The following is a 22,486-nucleotide window of genomic DNA, read 5'->3' as shown; positions in this document are numbered from 1 at the left end:
TTAGAAAAATAATTTTTTTTTTTTTTTGCTTTTTTCCTTTTTAAAGTGGGGACTAGACAGGTGTGGTGGTGCACTCTTGTAATCCCCGCGCTTGGGAGGCAGAGACAGGAGGATCGCGCAGGTTTGAAACCAGCCGTGCTGGCTTAAGAGACCCTGTTTTAAAAAATAAAATAAGTCTGGGAGTGTAGCCTGGAGGTAGAAGGGCTTCCAGGAACCCCAGAACCACCAAAATAATAATAATAATAATAATAATAATAATAATAATAATAATAAATAATAGTAATAAAATATAAATAAATAAATAAATAAACTGGGGACTGAACCCAGGGGCATTCTATCTCCAAGTGACACTGCCAGCCCTTTTTTATTTTTATTTTTTTAAATTTTGAAACAGGGTCTCACTGAATTGCAGAAGGTCTCACTGAGTTGCTAAGGCTGACCTCAAATCTGCAATCCTACTGACATAGCCTCCCAAGTACTGAGATTACCAGGGTACACCACCATGCCTAGCAAAATTTTTATTTAAAAAATATATATATTTGGGGGGGGTGAGTTGACCCGGGCCACCCTCCCCCCTCATGCCATTTTGGCATGGGACTGTAACTGTTTTCTGTATTTCTATTGTCTGTATTTCTATCTTTTTAATAAACTTCTTTAAATCTTCAAAAAAATTATATATATATTCTTTTTAGCCAGGCGTGGTGGTGCACGCTTTGTAATCCCAGTGCTCGTGAGGCTGAGACAGGAGGATCGCACAGGTTCAAAGCCAGCTTCAGCCATTTAGTAAGGCTCTCAGCAATTTAGTGAGACCCTGTTTCCAAATAAAGTATAAAATAGGTCTGGGAGTATAGCCTGGAGGTAGAAAAGCTCCTGGGTTCCACTCCCAATACCACAAAAAAAAAAAAAAAAAAATATATATATATATATATATATATATAAATATTCTTTTTAAAAAGTCATTATTATACCTTCAGCACCTCCTTTGTCTTAAGCCTGTGGCTTGTAATGAGAAAGTCTGTAAAGGAATGTGTGACCAGGTCGCATTCATGAAGGTTTACCTTCTAATTGGTGGCAGGTAATTACGTAAGATTATCTGTGATTACAAACCCAAATTGTGCTGGAAGGAAAGTTGTTGTTTTTTTCCCCATGGATGTCAGAGGAGAAAGCGTTCACTTGAGGTGACGGGGCCAGTAGCTGTTTGAGTTGTGGATGTGAGCTTTGGATTGTTATGACAGAGGCGGGCTGTGGTTAAATCCCCGATCTAGCATAGAATTTAGGGGTGAATATAAAATATAAAAGTCTTGACTGGAGAAGAGGGTGCACTTGGCAAAGGTGGATGGCTCATTTTAGGGGCACTTTGATTGTCAGGCTTAGAGACTGAGGTTTTGTTTTGTTTTGAAGACTGAACCGAGGGACGTTGTATCTCCAAGTTACAACCCAACCCTTTTTATTTTAGATTGAAACAGGGTCTCACCAGGTTGCTGAGAGCCTCGCTACATTGCTGAGGCCGTCCTCGAACTTGCTATCCACCCATCTCAGCCTCCCAAATACCAGGATCACAGTCACCATGCCCAGCTGAGATTGAGGTTTTAAGGAAATGTGCTGGTCCTCAATGCAGGGGTGTGTGTGTGTGTTTAAGGCATCTGATAGATGTTTGTGTTTGGAGCCTCCAGTGGGAGGCTCCCCTTTAAAAAGCCTCTTCTAGGGCGTGGTTGCGCATACTTGTAATCACCACTCTTGGGAGGCTGAGACAGGAGGATTGCACAGGTTCAAAGCCAGCCTCAGCTACTTAGTGAGGCTCTCAGCAACTTAGTGAGACCCTGTTTCCAAATAAAATACTAAATAGGTCTCTGGGTTCTACCCTCAGCACCACACACACACACACACACACACACACACACACACACACAATTAAATAAATAAATAAATAAATAGCCTCTTCTACTCCCTTATGACTAAGCTCTAGGAAGAGATGAAGCCGTCACTGTATAACATGCGTGACACAGTGAACTCTGCCTGTTTCCGTCCTAGGGGATGGTAGGAGGAGCCATTTCAACGCAAGGCCCTAAGTGGGGTGTCAAGGATGTGAGGTCTGATTTTCTGTAGGAAACTCTGATTTTCTGTAGGGATATGCAGGTGGATGGAGCGCCCCTCCCCAAGTGCCTATGGAACCTGCAGAGACGGGCGGCCTCTCAGGCTCCCTTCATCCTGGGTAAATGGCTAGAGCTGAATCTCCAAGGGGTCCTTCTTCCATGGAAGGATCTAGATCACTGGTGCATCAGTAGAGTAAAGGAAAGAAAGAAATTATTTAAAAGACAACAACAAAAAACCTCTAGCGCTTCATTGAAGCATAATTTATATACTATAAAATTCACATTGTTTTGAAATTGTTCCTGGGGATTAGATCCAGAGGCAGTCTATCTATGACCCACATCCTCCACTCTTTTTATTTATTTAATTTATATTTATTTGTGTATTTATATTTTGCAGTACTGGGGATGGAACCCAGAGTCATTCTACCTCTGAGCTACACCCCCAGCCCTATTATTTATTCTTTATTTTGAAACAAGGTCTCACTGAGTTGCTGAGGGCCTCGCTAAGTAGCTGTGGCTGTCCTCGAACTGCGATTCTCCTGTCTCAGCCTCCCAAATGCTGGAATTACAAGCGTGAGCCACCACGCCAGGTCCCTAGACCTATTATTTTATTTTATTTTGTGGTACTGGGGGTGAAAACCAGAGGTTTTCTACCTTCAGGCTATACTTCCAGACCTATTTATATTTTATTTGGAAACAGGGTCTCACTAAGTTGTTGAGGGCCTCACTAAGTAGCTGAGGCTGGCTTCAAACCTGTGTGATCTTCCAGTCTTCGCCTCCCAAGCGCGGGGATTACAAGCGTGCGCCTCCATGCCCGTCTTATTCTTTATTTTGAAATAGGGTCTCACTGAGTTATGGAGGGCTTCACTAAGTATCTGAGGCTGGCCACAAACCTGTGATCCTTCTGTCTCAGCCTCCCAAGTACTAAGATTATAAGCATGTGCCACCACACCTGCCTATTTTTTTTTTTTTTTTTATTTTGAAGCAAGGTCTTGCTAAGTTGCTGAGGCTGGTCTCAAACTTGTGATCCTCCTTTCTCAGACTCTTGAGTACTGGGATCATAGGCCCGGGGCCACCACACCCAATTAAAATCCAAGTATTTTAAGTATACAATTCGTTGATCTTGAGTAAACTTGTGGAATTGTATAATTTTCACCACAATTTTTAAGATATTTCATCTTCCCCCCAAAGCTCCAGCAGGGTGGGTTCCTCAGTCACCATTCACACCCCCCAACACCAGACAACCAATCATCCGTGGTGCTCTCTGATCGATGAGCGGATGCTGAGCATTTCAAATAAATGAAATCATTAGAGATGTCGCCTTGTGCACCTTTCATTTAGCACACTGCTTTGGGTTCATCCATGTTGGCGCAGGTGTCTGTATGTCATGCCCTGCTGCTGCTGCTGTTGTTGTTACTGTTGTTACTGTACTGGGGATTGAACTCCAGGGAGTTCTACCTCCAAGCTGCTCCTGCCGCCCTTTTTATCTTTTATTTTGAATCAGGGTCTTACTAGGTTGCTGAGAATCCCAGTATGTTGCTGAGGCTGACCTGGAACCCATGATCCTCCTGTCTCCGCCGCCCAAGTACTGGGATTACAGGCATGGGCCACCATGCCCGGCTCCTTACCCTTCCTTTTTATTGCAAAATCCCATTGCTTTGCATGGACTCATCGTCACCGCTCTGTATCTCTGGGTTCTGCATCATGACTGCAAACAACCACAGCTCGAAAATATTTGGGAGAGCCCGACGTGGTGGTGTACGCTTGTAATCCCAGCATTGGGGAGGCTGAGACAGGAGGACCGCGGTTCCTGGCCAGCCTCAGCTACTTGTGAGGCCCTTTGCAGCTCAGGGAGCCCCTGTTTCAAAATAAAGAATAAAAAACCGGGCTGCGGTGTATCTTGGAGGTAAAGTGCCTCTGGGTTCAATCTCCAGTACTGCAAAAAAAAAAAAAAAAAAAAAAGAATAAAAAATTGGGCTGGGGGTGTAGCTTGAAGGTAGAATGCCCCCGGGTTTCATCCTCAATACTGCAAAAAAAAAAAAAAAAAAAAAAAAAAAGTATTTGGGGAAAAAAAGTGTTGAACATGTACAGACATTCTTTTTGTCATTATTCCCCAAACAATACAGTATAACTGCTATGTACATAAAATTTTACATTTTATTATGTCCTATAAGTAATCTACAGACATTTTAGAGTCTTAAGGGAAGGGTGGTTGTGCTCGGGTTGTGTGCAAATACCACACCATTTTATACAGGGCTGTGAGTATCTGTGTATTTTGCTATCCCCAAGGGGGCGGTGGAATCGATGCTTTGTGGATGCCAAGGGACCACTGGACCTTATTTTATTGTGAATAACGTTGCTGTCTTGGTTTCCTGTTGCTCTGGTGACAAATGGGGGCAAATTTGGTGGCTTGATGCAACGGGAATTGATTATTCAAGGTTCTGCGGTTCAGAATTCGGATATTGGGGTGTGGACAGGTCTGCGCTCCCCGGTTGCTGGCAGTGATTGCTGTGAGGTCATGTTCCTCTAGTCCCTACCTCCACCGTCATGACTTCTCTTCCTTGTGTGTCTCAAAACTCTCTTTCTGCCTTGGAACGCTCCCTTGGGGTTGCATTGAAGGCCCATCCTGGTAAATAGGGAACCAGCTGCTCCTCCCCAAGCCCTTGGCTTGACCACCCCTTCTGCCATGAAAGGCAGCAGACCCAGATTCCAAAGGTTTTGCTGTGAATAACTTTGCCGGTGGGTGTCAATTCTTGGTCCACCCCCCAGCCTCCGTGCACATTCGCATGAAGCTCTTGAGTAGACATCCAGTTTTATTTCTCTTTGTACACGCCTAAGAGTGGATTTGCTGCATCTCAGGTTAAGTGTAGCTTTGAAGAAATTGCTGAGCACACACTTGTATTCCCAGCATTCGGGAGGCTGAGACAGGAGGATCGCGGTTCACGGACAGCCTTGGCTACTTACCGAGGCCCTTTGCAACTCAGTGAGACCCTGTTTCAAAATAAAGAATAAAAAATAGGGCAGGGGGTGTAGCTCGGAGGTAGACTGCCCCTGGGTTCCATCCCCAGGACCGCAAAAAAAAGACTGCTGGGTTCCCAAGAGCTCTGTCATTTTGCATTCCTGCCAGCCACATACGAGCGTTCCAGTTTCCCTGCATTCTTAAGAGCCCTTTATTTGATTTTATTTTTTGATTAGAGCTGAGCTAGTAGGTGTGAAACGGCATCCGATGGTGGTTCAATTTGCATTTCCTCGCCGAGGACTGTTGAGTGTCTTCTGGTGTGGGTATTACTCACGCATAATCTCCATTTTGGCTGGGCTTCTTCTCTACCAGCAGGGAGAGACTCCTACAGTGTTTCAGCCTGGCCCAGCCATCAGTGGTCACTGAGGTTGTCCTCATCAGGAAGGGCTGGGCCGACCCATCGCCCAGGGTGTCCAGGGCCGGGACCAGGACCGTCCCTGCGTTGCTCCTGTGCCAGTGTGTGCCTGGAGTGTAGGCGGCAGTGGCCCTTTGGTCACTAGATACCTTGTCAGGGACGCCCAGAGACGGCTCCCCGGTATCCCAGATACCACAGGCTCCGTGGGCTTTTAGGCTGCTTGTTGTCTGTCTGATGAAGGATCACCCTGACCACAGAGCCCCACAACACATCTTGGGTATGGTCTGATATTTCTTTCCTAATGCTTTCTCCAAATTTAATTAGTTATTTCTGGGAGTTATGTACTTAATACCCAACCACACTTTTTTTTTTTTTTTTTTTTTGGTACTGAAGATTGAACCCAGAGCATTCTACCTTCGATCTATATCCCTAGTCCCCTTTTTTTTTTTTTTTTTGTGGTACTGGGGGTGGAACCCAGGGGCGTTGTACCTCTGAGCTATACTCCCAGACCTATTTTATATTTTATTTGGAAACAGGGTCTCACTAAGTTGCTGAGAGCCTCGCTAAGTAGCTGAGGCTGGCTTCGAACCTGTGCGATCCTCCTGTCTCAGCCTCCCAAGCGCGGGGATTACAAGCGTGCGCCACCACGCTTGGCTTTTAGCCCTATTTTTTTTTTTTTCTCTTCATATTTTGAAACAGGGTTTCAGCCCAGCGTGGTGGCACAAGCTTGTAATCCCCACGCTTGGGAGGCGGAGACAGGAGGATCGCGCAGGTTCGAAGCCAGCCAAGCTAGCTTGAGAGACCTGTTTCCAAATAAAAAGTATAAAATAAAAACCCAGTACCACAAAAAAAAAAAGAAAGAAAGAAAGAAAGAAAGAAAGAAAGAAAGAAAGAAAGAAAGAAAGAAACAGGGTCTCCCTGAGTTGCTGAGGCTCTTGCTAAATTGTCGGGGCGGGCCTCAAACCTTCAATCCTCCTGTCTCAGCTTCCCAAGTCCCAGGATCGCAGGCACGAGCCACCACACCCAGCTTGTATTTAATAGCTTTCTTCCCACCACTAGACTGCTGGGTTTCCTTGGGGCGGGAGCCATGTGCTTTATCGCTGGGTCAGTAGTCTCAACAGTGTGTGATAGTGTCGTAGGCAACAGTTTGTCTGTAGTGGAAATGGGGCTGCCCTCTGGGCTTCGTGATGGGTGCTGCTCAGGAACTCAGTTAACAGAAGGCTGTTGAGTCAGCCTTTCCCCAGCCCCTGAGCGTGCTGCATCCTGACCCCAGCCCCTCTTTTCTTCTCATCCGCAGCCATCTATAACTACAATGCCTCTCAAGATGTGGAGCTGTCCCTGCAGATCGGCGACACCGTTCACATCCTGGAGATGTATGAGGGTGAGTGGGGACGGCCGGTGCGGGGCGGGGGCGGAGTGTTAGGATTTCAGTGGTGCTGCGGGCTCTTTTTCGCATGCAACTCAAGTTTGTCGAAAAAGTAAAACTAATAGGCAGCTTGGTGCAGCTTTAACAAGTCTTTATTACAAAATCAGTAGGAAATAAGAAAAGGAAGGAAAAAGCAGTGTGCTGGCCCGTACAATGGAGAGCCCCCAAATGGAACGCTGACCGCTTTTTGGGAACTCCACCCTTTAAATCGACTTTGTATTGGTATCTTCTTATCGGCGTTACCAAGGCAATGGGCCAGTAACTTAATTCATAGGCAGGTGGTGCCTCTTTGTCTCCAGACAGTGCACTTCCTAAGCGCAGGGTCCAGAATCTACCTGGCCTTTGCCTCCATTGTATTGGGCAGTATCGGTTGCTCATCAACTAGGGGCGCTTCGAAGAAACACATGGAGTCACATTTCTTATGCCCAGGCCAGGTCACAGAGGAGAGAAGGTAAACAGGCACTGATGGCCTCTGTATACTGTAGGTAAATCATTAGAACGAAGGCCAAAGAGAGAGGGGAATTCTGCAGTGTAACAGCTGCCGCCCCTCCCTGCCTGAGCGCCTGTGCAGCACCCGGGCTCTGACTACTTTTTACAATTTGGAAATTAATATCAAAGCAGTTTTTCAATACCGACACACCAAGGACACGAGACTGTGGCGGGTATTTGTTCCTAGGGCGCCGGAGGAAATACCAACATGTTTGGATTCCCTGGCCCAGGCTGGTGAAACTCCAGCAAGTCCTCAGCCACTGCAGTTTCATCCTGAGGGTCAACTCAAAACGCAGATGCAGTTGTGCCAGACACCAGATGTGGCACATCTGTTTGAAGTGCACCTCTGTTGTACCTCTGGACGCACGAGGGTCAACCCAGAGCTGACGGCCCTCAGGAGACACTGGAGACATCTGAGTGGGGATGTCCAGAAGGAAGCGCTGGTCTCTTTCTGCTCGGTACTAAATGTGGCCAGGATAGAGGGGAGAGCAGTGAGAGACTCTGACATTGCTGACACTCTCTGAAAATCAGGTCAGACAGCAGCTGCAAGTCCTGCTTCTGTGTCTCCTCCAACTAGGTCAGGCGCGAGCAGTAGTTCTGGCTAACCTGTTAGTGAGCTGTCGGGCAAGGTTTAGGATTTGCTGTTTGTCTGCACAGCACAGGCCGCGCCTGCAGCTACCCCAAGCCTACGGCTTCAACCCAGATTCTCTGAACTGTAGGACGAGGCTTTCTCCAAATAGGCTTATTCTGAGCCCAACCTAAGAGCAACAAGTATATCCAGGACGCTGAAGTCGAGGTTCAAAGCAAAGAACAACCTTTAAGGGCCTGGTTTAGGGCCCACTTCATCCCTATAAAAGCTGATTAAGAAATGAAGTGGAAGCGAGGCCGATATTTCTCATAGAGTGGAGCTTGCTAGAATAGACAGTGGGGGCCTGACTCCTCGAGCACATGCTCAGGAGGGAGCAGTGCAGAGGCGTCTTCTAGAACCTACTAGATTCTTAGGCAAGAGCGGGGTGATGCAGGACAGGGAAGCTGGCAGCCAGGAGGGAGCACGGCCAGAAAGAAGTGGCCAGCACAAAGCCAAGCCATCCGCCTGGGTGCTCAAGGGGCCCTGTGACCACCGCTGCCTCTGTTTGGTTGCGGTGAGGTCTGGGTTTTGCCTTCCTTATCCTTGTCTCTGTTGCACAGCTCTGTGGTCCTACAGCGCCCAGGGCAGAGAGGAGACCGAGGGGCCGCGTGGCGCTTCCTTTCCCACCTTCTCCCCTCACTGCGCATCGATGCCAAGTCACCAGGCATTTGTGACTCCTGGCTTATTTTTTTGGGACTCTGTTGCTTAAGGAAACCACAGTCCCCTCCAGTCCCTCCTGGGCCATGCCCCTGTCAGGGGAGCAGATTGATACGCCATCTAATCTCTGTGGATACACGTTTTTCTCATTATGCAGTTAAAAGCATATGTTTAGGTTCTGTAACTCCTCCGGGTGGACCTGGGAGAAACACAGGCATCTTGGGTGTGAGATTCTAACGGTGATGCTGAGATTTGAATTTCTCAGTCATTTTTTTTTAAACTTTCTGTATGCTGTTTTTTGCAGCTGACAGGGCCGTGTTCAGTCTTCTACCACGATTGAAGTTTGTGTATTCTCTACTGCAGGAATACCACTTGTTTATGTATTCTGAGACTTTTCTTGTTTGTGTATGGTACTGAGAATTGAACCCGGAGACATTTTACCTCTGAGTTTACCCCCAGCCCTATTTTTTTCCTTTATTTTGCAACAGGGTCCCTCTACGTTGAGGAGGGCCTCACTAAGTAGCTGAGGCTTGCTGAGAACCTGAATCCTCCTGTCTCAGGCTCCCACGTACTGGGGTTACAAGCGTGCGCCACCACGCCTGTCTCGGAGGCCTACTTTTAAGTGCCCAACATTTTAGAATCGTTGTGTTAAATGGCTCCAACTTTTAATGCCTGCTTATTAAACCTTTTTATCATTGGTTTCATCGGTCGCAGTGTTTCATGTCTTACTCTATTTTGTCTGAAATTATAGCCAGTTGGCAGTCCCAGATCTCTAATTTTTGTTCTTCTGGCCAGACGAGGCAAATAGAAATGCTCTCCCGAGCCACTCACACAACCTTTCTTAAATCAGCAGATGCCCTGGAGGAGAGGAGAGGAGAGGAGAGCAGCCGCAGATACTGGGCTGGGTTGATACTGGGCTGGGTTGCGGGCTTTTGCAAATCTTAACCTGGTAATTCTTCATTGCCACATTAGCGCTCTCCTCTCCTCTCCTCCCCTCCCCTCCCCTCTCCTCTCCCCTCCCCTCCCCTTCCCCCTCCCCCTGTGTGTTGTGTGTGTGTGTGTGTGTGTGTGTGTGTGTGTGTGTGTGTGTTTCATGTGGCAGGGAAGAATGAAGTGTTCCTACTGACCTGAAATCAAGTAGACGATGCCTTTAAATTATAAACTTAAAATTCTATTTTTATTTTTATGTGACCTTAGGAAAAGAAATCTGTACAGTAGTTGATTGTGATTGAGGTACTGTGTCCTCATAGATACAAATTAATAGTATTATTTATTTATTTATTTATTTATTGGGTGGTCCTGGGGGTGGAACCCAGGGGCCTTCTACCTCCGGGCTACACTCCCAGACCTATTTTATACTTTATTTGGAAACAGGGTCTCACTAAGTTGCTGAGAGCCTCACTAAGTAGCTGAGGCTGGCTTCGAACCTGTGTGATCCTCCTGTCTCAGCCTCCCAAGTGCAGGGATTACAAGCGTGCGCCACCACGCCTGGCTTATTTTTAACAATCTTTTCATGACTCACAAGCTTCCGCATATGGTATCATGTCGGTATTCAGAAAGTTTTAAATTTTGAAGCATTTTGAACTTTTTTTTTTTGTTTTCGGCGGGTCTGGGAATGGAACTCAGAGGCATTGACCTCCGAGCTCCGCCCCCTGCCCATTTTTTTTTTTTTTTTTTTTTTTTTTTTTGGTGGTACTGGGGTTCCTGGAAGCCCTTCTACCTCTGGGCTACACTCCCAGACCTATTTTTACATTTTTATTTGGAAGGAAACAGGGTCTCCTAAGCCAGCTCGGCTGGTTTCAAACCTGCTCAATCCTACTGTCTCCGCCTCCCAAGCGTGGGGATTACAAGCGTGCGCCACCACACCCGGCCATTTTGAACTTATGAATCAGGAATATTTATTTAACCTTTACTAAATAAGAGCACAGAAACACAATCACACCCATTCAAATTCCAATTCCATGAACTTGTCCCAAAAGTCCCAAGTCCACAGTGCTTCTAGGCAGTGAGCTTGCAGGAAGTGCTCGCCCTGTTGGCGATTATATGAAAAACTATTATCTTTATGCATATTTTATCTTCATTGTGAGAATCCTGATGCTGGATGCCCATCCTGCCAGCATCAAAACAGTTTTTCTTTCCTTTCCTTTTCTTTTCTTTGTTTTCTTTTTTTAGTTATACTAGAGATTGAACCCAGGGCATTCTGCCTCCAAGCTACACTCCAACCCTTTTTTATTTTATTTTTATTTTGAAACAGAGTCTCACTAAGTTATGGAGGGCTTCACTAAGTTGCTGAGGCTGACCTCAAACATGCAATCCTTCTGTCTCAGCCTCCCAAGTACTAGGATTACAAGTGTTCACCACTACACACAGCTAGCAAGCCCTTTTGTTTGTTTTTCCGATTACTACCATAACATATTCGCTGTGTCAACCCTAGAATGTTTTTACTCGGGGAAAGACATCAATGTCCGTTCTCTAAAACCAGACATGTGTCAAGGTGTGAATGGAGAGATGGAGACCAGATTCGGACATTATGATTTGACCAAGTTCAGTAACCACCAAGTGCCAAGCCAGCTTTAAAAAGAGATTATTTTATTGGATTATACATTTTCCGTAGCGCTTATTGGATGGATTAATTTTTAGCATAGTGCCTGGCTTGCCAGATGCCCAGGGGCAGGTTCTTGTATCCGCTGAGGACTTAGAGTTCTTGGCTAGAGTCTCAAATTCCTTTATTTCAGGCGGCTCAACAGTGCGGGCAGGAGTGGTTTGCAAACATTAAATCCCACGGAAGTGCTGAGTAATAACTTGCGCTGGATGCCTCCTCCCCCATCCCGTCTTTCCTTTAAAACAAATAAACAAGATGGGAACGCCCACTGTACTGGCAGCCGGAATGGGTGACCCGGGTCCTGCTTCACTGCTTCTGAGCCCCAGGGGTTTGTGTCTTGCAGTTTCCTGTTGGAATGGGGCTCCCCTCTGCCCAGGGTCTGCCCCACCCCGCCTTAGAGGTATGCATGGGCTGGAAGAGCACAGACTTCAAAGTCCACTCAGACTTAAAAAAAAAAATTTCTGCCCACAACCCACATCAGAGTACTGCGGAGAACTTTCCTCCGGCTGCTCCAGGCCCTGCGGTTGTGTGTGAGCGACTCCCACGGGCAGGGCGGCAGCTCTGTGCAGGCTCAGCGGCCCCGCGCTATCACCTACCGTGCCCGTGCTGGGCCTGACACACAGTGTGAGCTCAGCCTGCGGGAGCAGTGCAGATGGGTGGGAGACCCCGGCCAGCTGGTGTGGAGGAAGGGGTCGGGGTCGCCTCTGCAGAACCCTGGGTACAGGGAGGAGCGGCCGGTCCCTTCCATCAAGGAAATAGGGATGTTTCCCTGCCTTCTGTAGTCTATAGAAGGATTTGGTTACTGCTTAGGTTTTATTTTATTTTATTTTTTGCAGGTCTGGGGATGGAACCCAGGGGCATTTGACCTCCGAGCCACACCCCCTACCCTATTTTTTATTCTTTACTTTGAAACAGGGTCTCACTGAGTTGCAAAGGACTTCACTAAGTAGATGAGGCTATCCGTGAACCACGATCCTCTGGTCTCAGCCTTCAGAATGCTGGGATTACAAGCATGTGCCATCACACCCGGCTAGGTTTCTATTTTAATACATATGTTTAAATATATATGTGTTTGTGTGCGTATATATACATATATACGCACACACAGATAGATAGATAGATAGCTAGATAGATAGATGGATGGATGGATGGATGGCTGTTTGGTACTAGGGATTGAATGACTACAGGGGCATTCTATAGCTGAGCTACAACTCCAGCCCTTTTGTAATTTTTTATTTTGAAACAGGGTCTGGCTAAGCGAGCTGAGGATCTTGCTAAATTGCTGAAGCTGGCCTTGAACCTGCAATCCTATCCTCCTCTCAGGGATCACAGGCGTGCGGCACCACACTCGGCTCTGTTTTAATTTATATTTGTTTGTTTGCTTGTTTTGCGGGTTTGGGGATGGAACCCAGGGGCATTCGACCTCTGAGCTATACCCCTGCCCTATTTTTTTTTTTATTATTCTTTATTTTGAAACAGGGTCTCACTAAGTTGCGGAGGGCCTCACTGAGTAGCTGAACCGCGATCCTCTGGTCTCAGCCTCCCAAATGCTGGGATTACAAGCATGTGCCACCACGCCCGTCCTGTATTATTTTTTAAATAACAGCTTTATTGCATGTATGCATCACTTTGAACCTCACTACTATGTATAATTACAATGTGCTGATTAAAAAATGTAAAAGAATGAAATAAGCCGGGCGTGGTGGCAAACGCTTGTAATCCCCAAGTTTGGGAGGCTGAGACAGGAGGATCGCACGGGTTTGAAGCCAGCCTCAGGTACTTAGTGAGGCTCTCAGCAACTTAGTGAGACCCTGTTTCCAAATAAAATATAAGAAAAGGTCTGGGATTTATAGCCTGGAGGTAGAAAGCCTCTGGGTTCCACCCCTAGTACCACTAAATAAATAAATAAATAAATAGCCGGGGGCGTGGTGGCGCACGCTTGTAATACCCGCGCTTGGGAGGCGGAGACAGGAGGATCGCGCTGGGTGGGAGCCAGCCTCGCTGGCTCAAGAGACCCTGTTTCCACATAAAGAGTTAAAAAATAGGTCTGGGAGTGTAGCCCATGGGAGTGTATCCAGGAGGTAGAAGGGCTTCCAGGAACCCCAGTACTACAAAAAATAAAAAATAAATAAAATAAATAAATAAATAAATAAATAAATGAAATAAGATTGGTGGTGTTATCACAACAACATAAATAAAATAATAGGTGGATTTTATAGTGACAAATGATATTTTATAAAACTGAAACCATCTAAGACAGCTATAACTCAAATCTCATCTAATACACCCCTTTAAGGTCTGCAGTTAAATGATATTTATTAAGTCCACTACACAACAGAACTGGGCAAACATCATCACCATCTCATTTCAGCACATTTCTATCACCCCAAAGAAATCCTGTTCTTCATCAGCCATTCCCCCGGCCCTAGGCAGATACAAATCTACTTTCTGTCTCTAGGACTTGCCTGTTCTAGGCATTTCATACAAACACGCTCCTATACCACACAGTCCTGTGTGGCTGGCTCTTGTCACTAACTTAATGTTTTTAAGGCTCACCCATATGGCAGCGTCTATTATTACTTCAATTCCTCTCTTTTGCTAGATGCCATCCTTTGCCTGGATATACCACATTGTATTTATTCAGTCACTCGCAGATGGAGGGTTGAGTTGTGTAGACTTTTCAGCTATTGTGAATACCGCAGCTACCGACACTCATCCGCAGGTTTTTGGGTTTTTGTATTTTTGAGGTAGATATCTAGAAGTGGAGTGGCTTGATCACACGGTAACTCCATGTTTAATCTTTTGTGAAACTGTCAGATGGCATGAGCTTTGGCTCCAAAATAGGAGACTCTGGTCCAAATGAGAGTTTCTATCAAAGTCTCTTATCAGTTCTTCTTTTCTGTGGCCACACCCTTAAGCTTTATTGGTTACTTAAAGATAAAAAGAAAGGGTTGGAATTGCCTGAGAAGCTGTATAAGGCTCATCTTTTATAGGTACCCAGGAATTATTTGTCTTTAGAAACTATCAGAGAACAGGAATCCATCAGGGCTGAAGCTAGTTGCCGTTGACACTGGTCCGCCCATGTCTGGGGCCAAGCCTGTGCTTCTTTGACCACGGAAGTTAGATGGCGGCGGGATAGCCATTCTCCATCCCGAATGTTCTTTCCTACCCCAGGTTTGTGGGTACAGTAGAAGGAGCACGACACTGGAGTTCCAGTTGTGGTCACGTCATCGTTCAACAATGTTTGCTGAGCACCCACTGGGTGCCAAGAAAGAGGTGTTCTAGGCACTGTGCTTACCTGCGTGATAAAGCAGCCCGAGGCTTGCTCTCAAAGGGTTTACATCGGAGGGATAGGCAGAAATAAGTGGAGAGAAAAGGGTGGTGCTGCAGAAACCGGAGGCAGAGAGGACTGCTTCAGATGCGATGGTTTCACCCTGCCTGGGTTCACGAAGCTTTCCTCTTCTGTGGTCAACCCAACTCCAGTACCCATGGTTTCAGCCCCCAGGCTACTGTGTTCCTCCAGTACTACTTCTGTGTTCAGTTTTCAATTCTTTTCCAGCTCTATAAACCACTCCCAAGCCCAAGAGGGAGGCGACTCCTGCTAGCAGTGGCTTTTGGGATAAACACAATACAGTTACCCCCGATTAAATGATCAACATGAGATAGTTTCTCAAAGGTGAGCCGAGATCCACACACACTGGCACAGAGGCAGAGCTTTACGTTGTTTCAGGGCAATTTGTAAGGAATTGGAGGGTAGCACCAAGTTTGGACTGGAACCAAAGGAAAATGGGCAACTTTGAAAAGTTGAAAGAAAGAAAGAAAAAGAAGCATTTGGAGCCGGGTGTGGTGGGCACGCTTGTAATCCCTGCATTTTGGAGACTGGGGCGGGAGGATCGCGGTTCTTTGTGGACAGCCTCAGCTACTACTTAGCGAGGCCCTTTGCACTCAGTGAGACCCTGTTTCAAAATAAAGAATAAAAAATAGGGCTGGGGGTGTAGCTCCTTTTCGTATGTATACAGGTTCAATATCTCTTATCTGAAATTCTCAGAACCAAAAGGGCTTTGGATTTGGGAATTTTGGGGATTCTGTTGCATTTGCATATATGCAATGAGGTATTTGGGACCCGAGTCTAAACATAAATTGATTTATGTTTCCTACATGACTTCTAAACATGTTCCCAAGGTAATTTTATACAATAGTTTATGTGCACCTACTTTCTGACTATGACCTTTTACCTGAGGTCAGGTGTGGAATTTTCGACTTCATTTTAGAGCTCAAAAAGTTGTGGATTTTCGTGCATTTGGGGTTTTGGGGCGAGGGAGGCTCAACTTATAGAATGAAAAGGAATTAAAGCAAATTGTGACTTGAGTGCATGGTTTGAGTCTCATCTTTAGAAAGTCTTGGTGAGAAGGGACAGGGGGAGTGGTGTATGCCAGGTAAGTTACATGAGGGTGAGTTTTGTCTCCATGGCTGACAAAAGTTTCTAACAGAGACATAAAAAAGAAGACAGTGTTTTCAAGCAGAGGCTCAATACTCATTTCTCTGAGGTGCTGTAATAGGAACCCTGCACTGGGACATATGATAGGGTAAAATGTCTAGGTTTTATAGAATGCCTGGTTTAAGGACATGGATTTTCACACTGTTATTCTGTTTGATAATTAGCCTAGTAGCTTTGAAATTGTGTGTGTGTGTGTGTGTGTGTGTGTGTGTGTGTGTGTGTGTGTGTAGAGAGAGGGAGAGATTTCTTAATTATTTTTCCTATCTTTTTTTCCTTCAGGATATGTGTAGAAAGTGTATATGAAACATAAATCAATTTTCTGTTTAAGCTTGGAGCCTGTACCTAAGGTACCTAGTTATGTGTTTGCAGATGTTCATAAGCCACGTGAGAGACCAAAACAACAACAAAAAATTGGCTTAATGGCACATGTAAAAGTTTTCTGGGTATAATGATAACAGGACCCTCACCTTATCATTTTTGTTTCCTTGGTTGCCCCACAAGTCATGAAAATGAAAGTTTATTGTGATTCTGAGTCCATATTGTTGCCATCAGCCATTTAGCAAAAACCTCAGCCACTTAGGAAGACCCTGTTTTGAAAATTAAAAAACGAAATGAAATTAAAATCAAAAGGGCTGAAATATAGCTCAGAGATAGGATTCCCTTGAGGCCAATCCTCAGTACTGAAGGAAAAAAAACAAAAACAAAACAAAAACAACCAAAAGAAATAGTTACAGAAACAACTAAATGGCAGTGAGCCCAACAGGCCCGGATTTTATGACAAGAAGTGCCTGCGTGTACACATTTTGACACTAGCCTTGAAAGCAGATTAGGCCATGTGGCATTTTGTTGAATGCGTTCGGTCACTTCCCACATCTGTCTGACCTTTACCTTAAGTGCAGCTCGTAAGCAAGCCATGACTGCTGGGGACATTTGCTTCTAGGATGTGTTTTTCAGAAACTGTGCATGGTAGTAGGAGTATGTTTATGAGAAGCATTAATTAAAAACTAGGGCCAGTGAAATGTCTCCTCAGATTTAATCTTCTAAATAAAAAACAATGCCTTCTCCTGTTTCCCTCTTTCAGATACATTTCAATGTGATTCTAAAATCCATCCTTAAAATGTACATTTTATTTTCCAGGTATAGGCATATGTGGAATCTTCTGGTATAGAAGAGAGAACTCTGCTGAATGCGACCTTGTTTTAGTTAGTCCGTCATGAACTAGTACTTGAAATTGACCCATCTGGGTAGCTGCCCATGAACCTAAGGAGGCAGCTTAGCCTGAATAAAAAGATACTTTAGGGATTTCCCTGGAGGAATGTTCCCATGAGCATTTGATCTTTCACTAATTCTGGTCTTCAGGGATCATTGGATCAAGGGTATAAAGTGGTAGACTGCTCTCTGGCCCATGCACCTACATGCTCCCCCGTGGCTGTCTCCACATCTCTGATGACTGGGCCATTTACATTATTTGGTGTGTAACCTCTAGGAAAAAATGCCCTAGGTGTCTTATTCCCCTTGTGAAAGATAGTACATCAAGCCACTGAAGGGCTGATTAAGACTCAGTGAAGGACTGGTATAAAAGACAAAGTCTTACAGAAAGGTTCAAAACTTATTGAGTGCAAATGGGCATATATTCTTCCTCTTGCTTCTGTCAGGAGAAGAGTTTAGTTGTATGGTTCTACTCTTATATCATAATATAAGAGTTATTTTTGATCTTTGGAAGCATGTGATAATGAAAAAATTCAAAGAATTAACTAAACAAAAGTTATTCCATGTTCATGGACAGGAACACTTAATATTGTGAGGATGTCTATTCTTCCTAATATTATTTTGGATGTAACATAGGGGTTTTCAAAGTGTGTTTTTTTACTTGTTAAATAGCTGTTAGACAAGTTTGCCAATCCTCGAGTGTGTGTGTACTGGGGTATCTCTCTCTGAGCTTGCCAGCCCCCATGGTTCTTCTGCACATTCTTGCTGCTCTGGCTGGGTGGTTTTGTCATTATTGTTGGGTGAGATCAGGGATTGGGCTGGTACCCTCAAAGTCCTCGAGGACCGCCAGTATCCAGCAAGAGCCTTATAAAAAGTGAACCCCTTAAATACATCTTGCTGGAGTAATTAATCCTCACGCACACACTTGTACCCCACTTTCATCCATCTTAAAAACTCGTGCTGATGACAAAACCAATATAAAAGTGAGTCACTGTAAATTTATTGTTAGGTTGATAAACCTGCCTCTGGCCATTTCAGCTGTCTTGACTTGGTTGGGTAAGTTAGAGAACTGCAGCATGGATGAGGGAAGTTAGATTTTTACTAAAAGGACTAACCACTGATTGGATTACTTTGCTTTAAAAAAGAAAGAAAAAAGGCACATCCAGGAAATTCAAAGGATGGGCAAACCAGGGTGGCAGTGTTGACCAAGCTAGAGGAAATACAATTTCCTGCCTCTCACTCAGCTGCCAGGTGTCTGTGAAGGCCAGAGAGAGAGGGAGAGGAAGGAGGAGGAGGAGGAGGAGGTGAGAGGAGAGAGGGAGAGGAAGGAGGAGGAGAGAGGGAGAGAAAGGAGGAGGAGGAGGAGGAGAGAGGGAGAGAAAGGAGGAGGAGGAGGAGGAGAGAGGAGAGAGGGAGAGAAAGGAGGAGGAGGAGGAGGAGGAGGAGGAGGAGAGAGAGGGAGAGGGAGAGAAAGGAGGAGGAGGAGGAGAGAGGGAGAGAAAGGAGGGGGAGGGGAGAGAGGGAGAGAAAGGAGGAGGAGGGGGAAGAAGAGGAGGAAAAGGAGGAAGAGGAGGAGGTTTTCCATCATTTTAAATTGACAATGAAAGAAGCTGGTGGGTATGGACCCAGGACCAGGCCTTTTAATTCTGGAGTTCTCATAAGGAATCAGTGCCTCTCTTTTTGTGGCCATTCTAGCCTCCTAGGCAAGGTGCCCTGGCCCTGCCCCCTCTACCCACGGGTCCTGGGGGACCGAAGAGGAGAAAGGAGGAGGATGGCTCCACTTGTGTCAGGTTAGGTCTTGTAGCTGCAGATTTCCGTGAACATTCATGGCAACAGTGGGTTTTGCCATGAGCTCAAGACCTTTGCTTTCTCATGAATATACTCATTAAATGTTATTGAGTGCCTGCTGTATTCCAGGCTCTGAAAAACACAAGCTTGCGCTATCTATCTATCTATCTATCTATCTATCTATCTTTCTTTCTATCTATCTATCTATCTATCTATCTTTTAATACAAGTTGGAAACCACATCTCTTTCTTAGCCACTTAGATGCTGTATTTGTTCTTCTGTGTTTAATAGTGATAGGATGTGGTCGCCAAGCTCATCTCCCCTAGGAGGCCATGCATTAGAAAATCTAGTTTGCCACCCCGCAGTGAGCGTGTGGAGGCAGCTGGCCGCGAGGGAAGGAGCCAGGAGCTGGACGGTATAGGAGACCTGTCTTCACACCTCCAGCTTAATAGGGCCCCAGTTGACTCCTTCCTTTCACCTCCCATCTGTCTGTCCATCCATCCTTCTATGTATGTATGATGTATGTATGTATTTTGTGGTACTCAGAATTGGACCCAGGCACATTCTACCTCTGAGCTATATCCCAGCCCTGTTTTATTTTTTATTTGAAACAGGGCCTCACTAAGGTGCTGAGGCTGGTTTGGAGCCTGCGATCCTCCTGCCTCAGCCTCCCACGTTCTAGGATTGCAAGTGTGCACCACCGCGGCTGGCTGGGGCTTGCCTTTCCAACTCCTTGCCTCTGTTTTATTTCTGTGAAGTTTAGGATGTTAAGTTTTGTTGAGCTCAGACATCTAACATCCATTTTATCTGCCTGGCTCAGAGAGGTGAGTTGAGCTCAAATAAATGAGTCAGGAAGGAAGGCTGGTACCTTTCACATAAAGGTACAGAAATAAAGTCACCTTTGCCATCTTTATAGCCTTTTTTTTTTTTTTTTTTTTTTTGGTGGTACTGGGGGTGGAACCCAGAGGCTTTTCTACCTCCGGGCTCTACTCCCAGACCTATTTTAGATTTTATTTGGAAACAGGGTCTCACTAAGTTGCTGAGAGCCTCACTAAGTAGCTGAGGCTGGCTTCAAACCCACGCGATCCTCCTGTCTCAGCCTCCCAAGCGCTGGGATTACAAGCGTGCACCACCATGCCCTGCTCTCTCTATAGCCTTTGACGTTCTGCCTTTGAACTATTTTTGAAGTAAGTTCAACAGACTTATTTGAAGTTACTTCTTTTCTTTTTTTTTCTTTTCAGTACTGGGAATTGAACTCAGGGGTATTCTACCTCCAAGCTACATCCCCAGTCCTATTTTTTATGTTTTATTTTGAAACAAGGTCTCACTGAGTTGCAGAGGGCCTAAGTAGCCAAGGCTGGCTTCAAACAGGGTCCTCCTCAACCTCCCAAGTACTGGGATTACAGACGTGAGCCACCACGCCTGGTTGAACTTACTTATTTTTGCAGGAGCTCAGCGGAGTGGTCAGTGTGTTTGGAGCGTGCAGGGCCTGAAGCCCTAGGCTCTAGGAGCCTCGAGGGCGCTGTCATGGATAGAGGTGCAGCCTGCTCTGTGAGGGAGGGTTTCACACTGATCTGTCTCTGTCCGTCCACAGGGCTGTGCACCAGCTGTCTCCTCTCACTGTGTTCCCAGGAGGGACAGCAGGCTTCCATCTGAGGGCCAGCTCTCTGGGGATGGGAGGCTGACTCTGGCTCTAGAAACCAGACTGGTTTACCTGGCCCAGGAGGGATGAAACCTTTCACCTTGGCCTAATTAACTGTGCCTTATCTAGTGATCTACCAGACCTGGGGCTTAGAGGCAAAACAACAGGAGTTAACACCTGCTCCTCCTGTGGACACCTCCCCATGTGCTCCTTGTGGGTTCCTATAAATAACAGCTCCCTCTCTTTCTGGCCTTTCATGCCTGGGAGGTTAAGCACGATTTGTTGATCTTTTCTATGTATATGTGGGGGAAAAGCAAATGTATCTTGTGTTAAATCACTTGTGATGGTGAGCCAGGGAAGGACTTTGCAGACTGCTCTATTACTTACTATCCACAGGCTGCTTTCACTGTCCCGATGGCCTTCCGTGCCCCTCCGTGACTGCTTCTGAGTCCTGGCATGTTTCTGCATCTCCCCTCTGTGTGCCCGTGTCTGTGAGCAGTGCCACCAAAGGCCTTTTTGTATTTAGCTATTTGTTTATGGGTCTCTTTCCTTCCTCCTGGAAGACAATGTCTGGCATACTGTTGCTTAGTGAGAGTTTTTAGGCCTAACGAAGGAACAGCCACTTCGGGCCTCCGGTGGACTCCTGAGGCTCTGAGAACCGCACTTGCGAAAGTAGCTCTGACCCCACACCGATTCCACACTCCTCATTCAATCCTTCGTAACTTTTAGTTCCATAGGAAATGAATTTTTATTTATGTTTATGATGTTTATATCTATCTCCCTTCCTGCCTTTCCTTCCTTCTCTTTCTTTTCTTCCCTCCCTCCCTCCCTCCTTCTCTCTCTCTCTCTCTCTCTCTCTCTCTCTCTCTCTCTCTCTCTCTTTCTCTCTCTCTTTCTTTCATACTGGGGATTGAACTCAGGGGCATTCCACCTTCAAGATACTCCCCTAGCCCTTTTTTTTATTTTGAAACAGCCTTACTAAATTGCTGAGCCTGGCCTTGAACGTGAAGTCCTCCTGTCTCAGCCTCCCAAGTACTGGGAACACAAGTGTGCACTACCATGCCGGGCGTGCTGTGTGTTTCCCTGTCTGCCTTTTTCCCTTAACGTCATAAAGTAAGGTTTGGGCCACGGAGACACGGGATGTCTTGCTTCCCTAGCTGGCACCTGTCACTTATCACTCTCTTGACTAAGGAAAGCTGTGCTTGAACTTTTGGAGAGAGTAACGGCTCATTCAGAAGCATGTGGGAGCGTGCTATGAGTAATTCAGTGAATAATGTCTTTGGCGAGACCTAAGACAAAGTAAAGGAATGGAGAATGAGTTCTATGATTTTTGACACATGACTCAGGCTTTTTCCGTCAAGCAAAAATATTCAGTCATATTTCAGTGATATCTTACTTTGAGGTAAGTGTTTTGTAATGTTCATATAAGTGTCTAAATTTTCACATTAAAAAATTGCAGCAAGTGGGCGTGGGGGCGCACTCTTGTGATCCCGCTACTTAGGAGGCTGAGACAGGAGAATCACAGGTTCGCGGCCAGCCTCAGCTGCTTAGTAAGGCCCTCTGCAACTTAGTGAGACCTTGTTTCAAAATAAAGAAAAATAGGGCTGGGGTGTAGCTCAGAGGTAGAATGCTCCTGGGTTCCATCCCCAGTACTTCAAAAAAAAAAAAAAAAAAGAAAAAGAAAAAAAGAAAAGAAAAGAAAAAAAATGAAAGTGGACCCTAAGGAGGTGAAATACTGAGTGTTTGATAAAGCATGTCATCACTTTAACTATCAGCACAATTAAATTTGAAATATGCTCCTATAGAATGTTCTATCTTCAATGACCACTGAAATTCAATAAAAATAATTTCACCTTCATATTCTATTTATGTGTTTATTGTATGCCTAAAGTAAATATGTATGCAAAAACATACATAAAGACTTCAAGGCTAATTCAGTCACTACATTGTAGAACAGAACACAAATCCCACTAACTTTTGATTATACATAGTAAATATGTATCACATACTCACTTTATTTTTATTTTATTTATTTTATTTATTTATTTATTTATTATTACTATTTTTTTTTTTTGTGGTA

At 45.4% G+C, this 22,486-nt stretch overlaps 1 protein-coding gene across 1 annotated transcript in view; it reads left to right on the top strand.

Moving 5' to 3' along the window:
• DOCK5 (dedicator of cytokinesis 5) overlaps positions 1–22,486 on the top strand; it is a gene marked incomplete at both ends in the record, with an annotated part of 214,053 nt that overhangs the window by 50,366 nt on the left and 141,201 nt on the right. The window contains one exon of the mRNA XM_080709742.1: positions 6,765–6,848. Coding sequence (XP_080565868.1) covers positions 6,765–6,848 — 84 coding nt within the window. The remainder of the gene's footprint in view (positions 1–6,764; positions 6,849–22,486) is intronic.

This window comes from Muscardinus avellanarius (assembly GCF_963383645.1).
Source record: "Muscardinus avellanarius genome assembly, chromosome: 14".
Taxonomy (NCBI): Eukaryota; Metazoa; Chordata; class Mammalia; order Rodentia; family Gliridae; genus Muscardinus; species Muscardinus avellanarius.
The sequence above is the reverse complement of the archived record's forward strand: the minus strand, read 5'-3'. Positions and strand labels throughout refer to the sequence as shown.